This window comes from Bactrocera dorsalis, chromosome 2 (assembly GCF_023373825.1).
Source record: "Bactrocera dorsalis isolate Fly_Bdor chromosome 2, ASM2337382v1, whole genome shotgun sequence".
Taxonomy (NCBI): Eukaryota; Metazoa; Arthropoda; class Insecta; order Diptera; family Tephritidae; genus Bactrocera; species Bactrocera dorsalis.
In genome coordinates, this window is record NC_064304.1 from 47,410,690 (window position 1) to 47,424,570 (window position 13,881).

General features: G+C 35.8%; 1 protein-coding gene across 3 annotated transcripts in view; it reads right to left on the bottom strand.

The window, feature by feature from the left end:
* Window positions 1-474: 474 nt before the first annotated feature.
* LOC105225787 (probable basic-leucine zipper transcription factor C) overlaps window positions 475-13,881 on the bottom strand; it is a 48,795-nt gene continuing 35,388 nt past the window's right edge. For all 3 annotated transcript variants that reach the window (XM_049447521.1, XM_049447520.1, XM_049447519.1), the window contains 6 exons: window positions 9,262-9,518; window positions 7,738-8,208; window positions 4,617-4,674; window positions 4,420-4,488; window positions 3,647-4,276; window positions 475-3,577 (listed from right to left, as the gene is read on the bottom strand). In XM_049447521.1, the coding sequence (XP_049303478.1) occupies window positions 3,456-3,577; window positions 3,647-4,276; window positions 4,420-4,488; window positions 4,617-4,674; window positions 7,738-8,208; window positions 9,262-9,270 (1,359 nt within the window). In that variant the 5' untranslated portion in view covers window positions 9,271-9,518 and the 3' untranslated portion in view covers window positions 475-3,455. The remainder of the gene's footprint in view (window positions 3,578-3,646; window positions 4,277-4,419; window positions 4,489-4,616; window positions 4,675-7,737; window positions 8,209-9,261; window positions 9,519-13,881) is intronic.

A 13,881-nucleotide genomic window follows, 5' to 3' on the forward strand; every position in this document is an offset into this window, starting at 1 on the left:
GCCCAACTGCAATACTAACCTGCCCAAAGTGCCAATGAATACATTTACCAACTTTCCGATGTATCTTAAATTTATTCAAGTTATCGCTTGAGCGGGGCCGAAACATTTCAGCTTTTTTTATGAACCGTCTAGCTTTCATATAAAACAGTATTCCTAGTTAAAACATCTTGAATCGCCCTTAAGACCAAAATGATTTAAACTGGTATATTCTTTGGCATTCCCACCAAAAGTAAGATATGCCAATTTTAGTGCGGTTTCATCTATTTTTTCTTATATCCGTGTTTACAACAGTGAGCCAGTCGTTCTTCGCTGTTTGGCACCAATTGCAGATTCCAAGTGTAGCCAGGTCTTTTTCCACCTGGTCTTACCTATATACATATGAACAATAAATATGTAACACTTTACTAAATCATACATGCCGTCGAAATTAATGAAGAACTCAATTATTCCTGCTTTCTTTGCATCTTTACGAAATATTGTTTGATATATTTTTTATTTGGTTTATACGAAATATGTATGCGCTGGTGTTTTACCTGTTATAAGTATATATGTATCTATGTGTTATGTTTCAGAACTGTTCCTTTCACACTTGATTTTTCTTTGATATATTACATTGCTATTAACAAATATGCGTACAGGAAAACTACATATAAATACATACAATAGATACATACACATACATACTAAATATGCCTATATGTTATAACACGTACCTAAATTGAGTATATAGATTAGTATAAATAGTAAATAGTTGAGATTATAACTTATAAATACTTATATGGTATATATATTACGAGTATATATGCACTTGGAAATTAATATGCAACAATCCACCATCTTCCTAGTTTAAAGTCTCTCTATTAATGAAGTCTTTGTAATGTTAGCTTACTTTTACGAGTGTTTGTGTTTTACTTTCTTTCTTATTCAATGATGTTTTTGAAACATTTTCGATTTTAAATCAGTTATGTATACTCGATTTTTCAAATAGGTATTTAAGTGGTGATAATATTATAGGTATTAAAAAATTAATTTGAATAAATATATATATATTATATTATGTTGTTGTGATCGCGGCAGAAAACATTCCTGAAGTAATTTGAAGAAATGGTGCCGAGTTGACAGTCCTTAGCCGGAAAAAATTCCGGGTGCGTTCCAAATTCTTAGACCTGACTGTCGTGGGAACGGTTAATGTTATGTTGTTTGTTTTTGTGAATGCTTATATTGCATTGCAAAAAAGAAAAATAGTTTTTGGATTAAACTCATAAATAACTCATAAAAATGTTGAATTGTGATCATTTCAAATATTAATTTTAATGTTTATAATAATATATGAGAAGTTCTATAATATACTCATTTTATGCTTATGGTTATTAAATATTTATTAGGTATAAATTAGTATGTAGTTCAGTTTGTGTTTTAATGCTTATGAAATAGATTTGCCATTCTAATTAATTTAGCAAAAGTATATAGTTTTCTTTGTACGATATGTTCATCTAGTACCTTCTAACCAATACAAATACATACTTGCCTATGGCCTAACCCATCACATATTCTACGTATTTTTAATGCTTTCATAAATTAAATTAGATGCCAAATTAAATTTTGTTTAACTTCGGTGAACAAACCGAATACTTGTATATAGTATAAATGATCAGCAGGAGCTGGGTCTATTTAGCTATATCCGACTGTCTGCCTGTCTCTCCTTCCGTCTGTCTGTAAATACACCAACTAGGCCCTCAGGTTGAGATATCAATTTGAAATTTTCTTCATCGTTTTCTCTTCAAAAAGTTACTCAATTTTCCGAACCGCCGATATTGAACTGACGATAAATTCATGTTTTTGTACAGAAAACTTTTTATTTGAAAAGCTATCTTCAAGAAATTTGACAGAGAGGCACTGCTTAAACTCTAAATAAATTGCGCGGATTGGACCTCTATAGCGTACAAACTGACCGATCAAGCTTAAGTTCTTTTATGAAAGTTGTTTGTCGATTTTTTATATGTCGTCACGAAATGTGGCGTAGATTATAACCCCAGGGAATGTGTATAATTTCCGAACATATTGTCCAGATCGGAACACAATGGTTTATAGCTGTCATCCAAACTGTTCAATCAAAACACGAAAAATAATATAGCTTCGGTTACCGCTTTTTAAATTTTGAAATAAGAAGTAGCACGCCTCCACACCAAATTATATAAAATCAATGATTAAATGTTTTACGAGCAATTCGCCTTTTTTTAGCCCATGTGGACCTTATTTTCTTAATGTAAAGGTTTTTCAGAATGTTTTTGAATTTAGTTGGACTTAAGTATTAAACCTTCCTTGATCGATGGAAAACTGAATGTGTGGTTCTCTCTTTATAGCCGGTTTGGTAAAAAGATTCCTCGTCTCAAATAGTTCCTTTAATTTCTACTTCCGATTTCTTCTTTTGCGATTTCGTTGAAAGATTTTTCAAAATGTCTTTGAGAAGGTGACTATGCGACAACAGCTCGCCTGTCTTTGTATATTTTCACTTCAATAATATAGATATATAGACTAAATAAATATTAATTGTATTAATTTATCAAATTCGCTAGTACCTATAAAACCTAATTCTAAAGCATGCATATAAAATCCACTACAAGTCCACTTTGTTTGTGATCTAGAATATCATAAATAAGAGTCAGTTCTCTGCACTAGGTATTACTAATTACTAGACTATTACGCAAAAAGTATATAAATTTATAGGTCATTGATAAAGAGTATTGGCTGAGAGATTTTGAAACTTACTTCATAAACACGTACGAACTTTATAATTTTGATACAAACCCCCTAAGTTTAAGGTGAACCAGCTGTATACTGGTATTTTTAGACCTCATATTTTTTAGCGAAGATAGTTCCAAAATCTCATAGCGGTTTCTAATAATAGTAGAATTTAAGTAAATATATTTATAAAAGTTGATCAAATATTTTTTATATATGTATGTATATAAGAAAAGTAGTCGTATTTTAAGGGTGAGTAGATCATCTTATTAAGGTATCCTTCCGATATTATACGCTTTTTTGAGCATTCTTCTTCAAAAGTTTCGCAAAGCTCAATCTCTGAGTAAATTTGAGAGTGATTGGCAAGTTGTAATGGGAAATGTCAGTGGTGAGAAAATCAACTCTTCAATTGCTAATCTATAATATGTGTACATTACATACTTCAAGGATATATATCTGAATAAACGTGTTGTATACGAATTTGGTTATATGCCAGTACATAAATACATGGATATATACATATACTAAACTACGAGTATATAACGCTTAAATAGCTACAAGTGAATACATGAAAATATACACAGTACATATATTAGTATATATATTCAACTAAACTAGATTCATTTGTATGCATTTCATACTAAAGTTTTGAATTTTCCTGATAACTATGCGGTTTGCGTATGCGTTTTGTTTGTATGTCACTTGCATTGCCTTCAATAGTTGTCACCAGCGCTGGACACACCACACTTTGAGCGCAAAATGGCGGCTAGTCGTTGCGTTAGCGGTTCCGTTGGTGATTCCGAGTCGCTACATGAAGTTGACGATAATTTGTTGCCTACGGCCCAAATAGAAATAAAAATTGTATACAAAAGTCGTAACAAAATAAAACAAGCGCTCTACCCACCATTGCTGACATCCAAATCGGGCGATGACAGCTCTTTGGTAAATTTCAAATTAACCGGCGCTATATCGTCCTCTTCTTCCAGCAGTAAACTGGAGTATGAGTGTGTTGTGTTGTCGCTTCGACTGCGCCCGCTGCCGCCGCCGCCACTAGATGAATTTCGCGACGAAAGTGAATTATTGCCGGTACCTGCTGCAGCCTCAATCGAATTCGGGTCATCGATTGGCAAGTCATCACCGCTGCTACTGTTGACATCTTCCACTTCGTCATCGTCGTCGTCTTCATCTTCATCCTCAACATCATCATCATCAATGCCATCAATATCCTCGTCATCGACTTCCTCTCCTTCGACCTCTTCATCCATCGAATCACTTATACTACCACCCGCCGAGTCACTACTGCCGCTTCGACTACTTACATTTAGTTCGTGACTATTTGAGCCATCCAAAGAATGACAATTGTCCTCTGCCAGTCCAAACTCATCAATCCCATCATCAATAATACCGATCGCTTGGTCTTCAAAAGCCGCATCATCACTTTCGCCTGCCGATGGATCCGAGGATTGTAGTTCTAAAACTGGTTCCGGCGAAGACGATTTATTGTAATTCTCATCACTATCGCTGGCCGCTGCGTCTATTTGTGTAATTTTTAATAGAAAATAATTCGAATATTTTAAAGATATAATAATATACTTAAAGTTGCATTTCTAATTCAATAACGGTGTCGCTGTTCCCTATTCTATTTTGGCGCTGCCGGCACGAACTTGTGCAACTTACCTCGTAACTTTTCGATTATAAGCGGATAGAATTCTTTGGCTGTTGCGTTGTTTGGCTCGTATTGTAAAACTGTTAAATAGTTCGTTGACAGTTGCGACAGGTGTAGAGATAGTTGTTGTTTGCGAAAGTTTGCGAGTTAATTAAAAGTTTTGATTTGTAAGTATTTCAAAATTTTATGATATTCAAATAGAACTCACTCAGTTTGCAGTATTTCAAGGCTTTTTTGTAATCTTTAAGCATCACCGCAGAGAGAAACTGTAAATAGAGAGGATAGTTAAAAGAAAATTCATTATTCATTATGCATACGAGTATCAATTTGAAAGCAGTTATATATTTATGTTAATCTAATGATTTTAAGAAGAATACAATTTGGTTTCATTATTATTAATATAGTTTAAAACAAGGAAAATTAAATTTTGAATCCAAAGATGGTGGTCGACTAATTCAGGCGCTAAACAGAGCCGTTGACCTCGTTCAAATTAATAGAGTGCAGCGAAATCTTAAAATATAAAGTGTCACGACTCATCACTGTGTTTAAACCACTTGCCATTCCATCGATGAATTTACTAAGACTTTACTATACATAGGCATTCCAAGTCCGTTCAGTACTGAGAAAAGTCATAAAATCGTTCCTTATTATTTTCGAATTCACACCAACCGAAATGATTAAAGGTATACTGAGCTCCATTTTAGAGCATTGTCCCTAAAATTAATTATATATGTTTCACCGGCCTTTATAATAGGTTCTTTAACATTAAGCTCTCCTACTAACAGGCTGGGGGCTCTCTTAAAGTTATGTGGGTTTAACCTTTTTTGCTGAACCTTCCTAACAAACAATGTGTAATACTTGAAATCGCCAAGAAATCCCAGGTCTTATCAAACTCGTCAAGCGGAATATATTAAAGTTAATAGTGTCTGCTGCTATAAACGACAATTGATTCAATGTAGACCTCGATCAAATGATAAAAAACTAAAACTAAAAAACTTTGCTAGTTAAAGTGCCCTGGTGACGATCAAATAATTTCGTCAAACACTCTATGTAAGTGCATTGGTGGCGTCGGCTGTCGTCGACTACACGTACGCTACACCGACATGTTGTCGGCTCTGTTTGATGAAAATGAAAAATTTTTGATATTTCTATTTGACGGCCACTAATTTGATCGTCTCCATTCATGACAAGCATTTACGGTGTAGATTTCAAAGCGGTAGCATATACGGATGAAATTTATTTGTACGCAGAAACTTTTGTACGAAGTATCAAGTGTTACATTACCAAACTTTAGAAGGTTTATTAAATGTTAAAATAGAAGCATACCTAAAAAAGAAGAGAAAAAGAAGCCGTACGATATGCCCTTAAAAAACTGATAAGGAGCTCCTCCTTGGTTAAAAATTAATTAAATGTGTCGCAATCCATTCGCAAAATGCTACAATAATCTGTTTTGCTGGATATTTGTACTTCTGCGAGAAGGTTTTCATGTGCAAACTTATTACGCTGTTTGTACCAATTTTTCATCAACTCTGCCTTCTTCTTTTTCAATTTATTATTTTTATTTTTCAGTGGAATTGCAGCACATGCCAAAACAAAACTGATATTTGACGTGTTTATTTGATCGTTTCCGGGCAAAACACGAGTGAACATCACTAACACATATGCATTGTAAAATCTTCTCCAGGGCACTTAAAGATCAGCAGAGTTTCGTCTGCATTTCGGACTTCAAGTAAAACTTTCATACTTAATCTGTAACTAAGTTTAAAAAATTGAAAAAAGCTCGCTGTAAAATATTGTGGCCTACCAGAATATTGTGGATTATCATTGGAAGGCTTTTTCTATAATACAAGGCAAGGTCTTCTTAGAATATTATACCGATAACAACAGATTTTCTGAACAAATTCTTTTTGTCACGTATGCTTCTCTTAACTCCATTAAGAAGATTTTGATATAAAACCTGTAGTATGGTAGAACGATTTTTGGCTTAGTTGTTAAAATACCTACTACTACAAAATTAGGAATATGCATGTTAAATATATTTGACAGTCTTTCAACGTTTGACCTTGTTGGTATTTTTATACCCTGAACAGGGTGTATGAAGTTTGCTACGATGTTTGTAACACCCAGAAGGATATACATATGTATTTATATAAATAATCAGCGTGGCGAGCTGTGTCGATTTCTCCACGACCGTCTGTGTGTATATACGCGAACTAGTTCTTCATCTGATCAGTCAGCCTTAGGAGTGTTCGAGAGAAAGATTTTGCGGAAGATCTATGGTTCTTTATGTACGAGATATACATAGTCCAGCGAATCAAGAGACAGCGCCTGCGCTGGCTAGGCCATGTTGCCCGGATGGAAGAGAACAATTCAGTATTGAAGGTTTTCGATTCGGTACCCGCCGGTGAGAGCAGAGGAAGAGAGCCTACGTGAAGAAGAATCGGGCTGTTGTTAACTTGCCTATAACCGTGTAAGCGGTGTTTACGCCAGTAAGGAAGAGAAGAGGTCCTTCAGTTTTCAAGATATTGATTTGAAAATTTTCCCACGTTTTTCTCTTGATGCTGCTCATTTGTCGGAACATCCGATATTCGACTGCCATAGAAAATGAACGATCGGAAGTTCTTTTGTGGAAAACTTTTTAATTGGGGCAATAATGTAATCCCTAAAGAAACAGTTCATCGGATCACTATAACATATATCTGTCAAACTTACCTATCGAACTTAAGCCCTTGTTTGGAATATTTTTTCATGTAACGAGGAATATTCACGAAATTTGACATTTTCGTCTAAGCTTTGAGCTTCTTTGTTGTCTTTATACCTTTAACAGGGTACTCTTGTACAATGTTTGAGGAATTTTGGTGTTGGTTTTATTATTGGAGATCCTATTAAGGATATGTATCAAAGGTATCTTTATTTGGCTTATAATATTATCCAAGCCATCACTACAATCTTCGAAAAAATGGTTCAGATCTGATAACTAAAGCATGTACTATAGATGCATGTAAACTAACTAAATCAAGTTAAAGATTGTTTTGTACCAGTTTTTCTATAAAAATTGCACCTGGGAAGGGTGGTGTTTCGGTGAATCAGAAGCTAACGTTTTTATTTTAATTTTTTTTTGCATTTATTAAAGCTAGTCAATTGCCAAGTGGCAGAGGGCAATTGGCAGCTACGCGAGTATTTTCCACAGTGAATAGACTTGGCAGACAGTAGAGCGAATTGTAAGCCTGCAGGCACTTCTGCATTCAGCTCCGCTGCACTTTTTCATCTACGCTTTATTCATAACTTCTTCATAATATATAAGTACATATGTATGTATGTATACTCACCTCAGCAAGAAACTCGGTCGGTGCTGATATGCTTTCATCCGCATCCGTGTACTCGGATAAACTCTGACTTAGATCCTCATTCGAGACGGATGTGGGTAGTGTGGCTGACGTGAGGCCGGTGCCGGTGCCGGCAGCGTTGACGTTGGCGTTGGCGTTGGTAACCGCCGCTGTCATTGCCACAGTCGAGGCTGCTATATTCATGATGTTGATGTTGTTGATATTATTTGTGCTTGCGTTATTTATGATGTTACTGGTGCTATTTCCGTTAACGTTACTATTGTTGTTGCTGTTACTATGGCTGTTGTTGGTCGTGCTCATAATAATGTTGCTTGCGTGCAGAATATTGTTGCTGCTTTCGTTGCAGTTAATGATGTTATTGTTGTTTGATGTTGTTGTTGTTAGTGGTGATGCCGTACTATTGACTTTGGATGCGTAGATGCCATTGCAATTCGTTTCATCCATGTAGAGCAACTATGCATTTGTAAGTGTGCGGTAGCAGGAAATTGGCAATGGCATTGAGCAATCGGATTATTGTAATTAGAAATGGGCATAAATGGAAAGGTTATACAGCTTCACATACATCATATACTCGTATTAAGGAGGATTATAAGGATATAGACTTCAATTGGGTTAAAATTAATTTAGAAGATGAGTAAACTAGAGGAAAATATGCTAAATTCTTCATTGAAGTTAGTTGTGACCGAGAGATGTGCTTTTACAGTTATTTACGAAATTTCAGAGTATACTCGAGTGTGGCTTATTAAAAAATATAAATTATTAAAGGACACCAATTTATATGAAAATATGGCGCATTTATGGGTCAAGTGGAACTGTCAATCAATATATGCATGTAGATTAAATATATTTACTGGCCCCACATATCGATTTATAATTTTTATTTGCCCCATAGACTGTTAGATATGAATTTTAACAGCCAAGTCGCCATCAGGATAAGATTTCTTTGTAAATTTTTTATTTATTATTAGTTGAAGAGAGGGCTACCAAACACATACGGTGTCATTGATTCGCATCTTCTTTGCTTGCTTTCTTTGGTCGTTGATCTCTCTTGAATGTATTTACATGTAAAAGCAAAATTCGAATGAAGAGAGTGTGAGAATTAATGAAACATAACTGCTTTCTTCTGTCCTACTGAGTTCTGATTTACAATCAGACGACTATAAAAATTATATACAAAAATAATTAAGATCTAAAAGTCTAAAATAGCTCAGAGCTTTCAAACAATTGATCCAATGGATATACATAAGTAATTTTCGACAGCTTTTTCCAGTGCTGCCAGTCTTTTTAAACAGCTGGTGCAATGTGTTTGTCTCGCTATTCTCTAACTCTCGGCGATTCGTAGAGGGCTACCCAAATATGTACAGATGTATATTTAAATCGAAAGTCTAAAAACTACACGATGGAAGCTGCTAATATTCGGTCAGTCCTAAATATTCTTTACCTTACTCTTTGAAATTTGACTTGAAAGAAAAACAAAAAACAACTTTCAAAATATTTGTAACTTACATTCGACATTTTGTTTCTCAGTAAGCTTCGTTTTTCTCGTATGCCTTGTGAAAAATTATCCAGATCCTTTCCGTTTCGTATTACACAGCTTTGATAAGTTTTCGCTGAGCGTGTGAAGTCTTTGAAAAGTTTTTATGTACGAGTATGTATGTATGTATGTATGTATGTATAAACGGTTAATATTTTATTTGCTTTTGTGTGAGCTTTTAACATTTATTGCATTTTTGGACAGAAACGAGTTTCAGTTGTTAGATTGTCTGAAAAGAAGAGATTTGTATTACAAAATGTTGTTTGGATTTTGGTTCTATAATAGTTTGCTATATAAGATAAGAATACTATTTGTTAATCTGAGTTCTGCGTGGACGGTTGTGAATTTGTACGAAAGTCATACTTGAGTTCGTTGTGACATTGTCGTCTAATGCGTAATGTCCAATATATAGAAGAAAAACCAAAATATTTAGATGAACGATATTGTGACTATCGACCATATGAAAATGATCGCTGGAAAAAAATCAAAGACAAATTACAGGTAATAGTCAAGACTGTGATCTAATCCGGCGAAATACCTTGAGGTATTGGCAATATTAAACAAGAAGGATTGGGGTGTAACCGAAAATTTCATACTCTTGCAACTTTTAAAGAAAACCTTGCGATATACCATTCTCCAGAATAGCCTTGAGAGCTGAGGTGCATGCTGTTTGGATCCCCTCTGTGACGTGTGCAACTCGAAAGATTTCCTTTTTGTCTCGGGATCATACTAAAAGATCCATGACTCGTCACCTGTGATTACGATATTCTAAAATCGGGGGTCACTTTCACACATGCTCAAATTTTCTTGGCACACTTCCACTCGCCGCAATTTCTGGTTGTCAGTGAACACTTTTGGGATCCTCTCAGCACGATCTTCATAAGTGACCTGTTCTCGGCCCTCCAAAAAGGCCTCGTGCCACCGAAACACACTACTTCTTTTTAAAGTCACATCAAGCGTGCCTGTTGCAGATTTATCGAACTTCTGCTCTAACGAACTTTGCATTTTCGGCTTGCACCAGTCACAGAAACACGTCGCGCGAAAAAGTTTGTCTCCTGACTCTACAGGTGCTCAGAGGCAAATAACCAGCCTCTCGTGCGTTAGCTAGGAACGCGCTCTACCGAATCCGGTAGTACAGTCGCGGAGGAAGAAGATAAGTCCTATTTCTTTCCGGACAAACGTTATCCATTTCATGCAAAAATATTCACTGTTATTAGATAAATCCACTCTTTACATTTCACTAAGGTACCTCATCTATTGACCGATATTTGCGGTGTAAAGTCAGTCGGATGTTCGAAAACGTTTCTATTAGGTATATAGGGATTAATGGAACTTTAACTTGATTTAGCCAATTTTTGCCAAATATGAAAAAAGAATTCTCTCCGAGTTTTTATAACATAGAATGAGCAACATTTTCGATAAGAATTCTTAATAAGAACCATATATTCGGTAGCAAAGAGCACTTTTAATCCGATTTGTATAGAATTTGATCATGTTGGCACGTTTCAAAGCCCGATTTCACACTGCGACATTGAAATATCAGAATAAGGTCACCTTGGTTGAAATCGGTAGAGCCGATCCCCAGATATGGGGTTTCAACAAAATGGAGGCGGCGCCACACTCAACTTCATGTTTTGATAAGGGCCCCTATAAATGATTCACCTCCCATTTTCCGGCGCATTTATTTCTTGATTTATCGCGTTCAAAGTAGCTCTTTCTGCTAAAGAAACGTTATATGGAGAGTGGTTGTTGTTATCATCCGATTTCATACAGTTTTATAATATCAGTAAGAGTGCTTAAGAGATTTTTTCCTATCGAACTTGGTTCTTGTATCCTAATTGGTTTAGAAGATATGTGCATTTAACCTCTTGTAGGCCATTAAGGCCTTGTCTCGTCATCCTAACCTTATATAAATATCGGAAAAGAATGAAAGGGAATCTAAAATTGTATTATACATAAAGTATGAGTAGTTGCAGCCCGATTTCCTTTTACGATATAACGATGAAATATTATGCACTAAATTTGATTGAAATTGGTATGATGGTTGCTTTGATATGGGATTTCACCTACAAGCTTTTGAGATAACACTATCAGTGAGCAAAACTCCTACACTTTGTGCAACATATTGCAAGAGTTTAGTTAGAAGATCACTATAATTAGTGTTTCGTTTACAATGGCATCTATGTGAATTAACAAAACAGACTTTTGTTACGAAATTTTATTCTCTTTTTTTAGTTAAAGATATGGAACTGATAGTAACTCGCATACAGAATCTTCAATTTCTTCAATGTTGTTGATTATAGCAATTCATAATTAACTCACAAAAACATGAAGGATTTAAAACTTACTTTGGTGCATTTACAATCGTACACAATCACATAAATACCTTTTCAGGTTTGTATCAAAACATAAACCATAATTTTAGGAACGAATACCCTTCTACACTTTTATGAATTATGCATATTTTTTATGGAAATAAAAATATCACACACATAATTCTTATTACTCGCCTACTCCAAACCACACAACCCTGATGAATAGCATAAAACTCGTATGCTCTGGGCAATATTTTGCGGATGTATAAAATTTACAAATATATGCAACCTTGCGTCCCCACCTATTCACAAATGTATGAAAACACCCACATAAGCATTACAAATTCTCTCTTATTTAATGGGAAATGCTTTCGCTGGCACACATTTTTTCATCTTAACTGAAAACGGTGACCAAATTGTAATGAATAACAAAAACAAAGTCAACTATCCACAAATCCCTCAAAGTGAAAGCTAATGGAATTAGAACTGTGCAAGTTCAGCGTTCAACGTCAATGCGATATTTGTCATTTGCATTTCGCGGTTCACTGATTTTCAAAGGTTTCGCCCATGCTATTTGCGCAAATCCAATTAGTGATAAGAATTTTTCGTAGCCACTATAATTCATTAAGTGGGGTTAGGGACACAATAAGGCATTAAGAGACTGAGTAGCGCGGGCGTAGCTTTACGGAACGGTATTCACAAATGTTAAGTAGCTGAAAGTCAAGGGTTACATAGGCTATCGTTATGTACAATTGGTCAAAAATATGTTATATTTAACCAGCTTAGCAATTGGACCTTAGACCATTTTGAATTGAATGTCAGACTTCTGCGGGTGACTAAATAAAGTTTATATAACAGCTGAAAATTGTTTATATCGTATGTAGCAAATGTGTCCGATATTGGCGGTTCCGATAAATAACATAAGCAGCTTCTTGAAGAGAAAAGGAAAATTTAAGTTCTCAATAACTAGTTATCATAGACACAGAGAGAAAAATTGTCTGTATTAACTCAACTCCTCATGATGATCATTAATATGATTAATATTAGGGCATACAATCTTTCCTTCTGGATCCTAAAAACTTGACATTATTCTTGGTGTTTATGCTGGTTCCAAGATAGACGAAATTATCTACGACTTCAAAGTTATGACTGTAAACTGTGAAGTGGGACTAGTCGCGAGTGCAACGACTGTTTGTTTGATGACTGGAGATATTTCATCTTGCCGTCGTTCACCACCAGACTCATTTACTTCGCTGCCTTATCCATTCTGGAGAAAGCAGATCTTAAAGCGCGGTTGTTAAGTCTAATGATATCAGTATCATCGGTGTACGCCAGAAGCTCTACACTCTTACAGAAGATGGTACCTTCTCTGTTCAGTTCTGCACTTCGAATTATTTTCTTCAAAAGTAAGTTGAAGAAGTCATATGAAAGGGAGTCGCATTGTCTGAAATTTCGTTTGGTATCGAATGGATCGGAGAGGTCCTTCCAGATCGAGATGGAGCTTTTGGTGTTGCTCAACGTCAGTTTACACAGCCATATTAGCTATGCGGGGATACCATATTCAGAAATCGCGGCATAAAGGCAGCTCTTTTTCGTGCTTTCAAAAGCAGTTTTGAAATCGACGAAGAGGTGATGTGTGTCGATTCTCGTTTCACGGGTCTTTTCCAAAATTTAGCGCATGGTGAATATCTGGTGAGTTGTAGATTTGCCAGGCCTAAATCCACACTGATAAGGTATAATCAGTTTGTTGACGGTGGGCTTTAATCTTTCACACGATACGCTCGATAGAACCTTATACGCGATGTTGAAGAGGCTTATCCCACGGTAGTAGATATTAGGGTCTCCTTTCTTTTAATTGGGTGGTAAAGTGTGCTCCCTTTTGCCCGACGATGCATGCCCCTTATAAGTTCTTTTCTGCCATGTTTAAATAGCTCGGCCGACCAGAGAGCAGGAGTTCAAGGCAAGTCGAAAATCGTTCGGATGTTTGTTGTGATTGCAGCTTCTTGACCTCGAACTTTTCGTGATTTTGTTGACGTGCGTTTTTGCTGCACAGAGGAGGGTGCGTATCTTGGCCGCAACGAGATAGTGGTCCGAGTCTACATTAGGATCACGGAGCGTACGCACGACGAAAACACTGGAGACTTCCGTCTATCACAACATGATCGATCTGCTTTTCGATCCGGAGACAGCCAGGTAGCTTGGTAAATTTTTCTATCCACTGACCTACTGTGCAGGGGTTTTGCATCAGTGTTGAGGTAGTCACGAAATATGCCATTT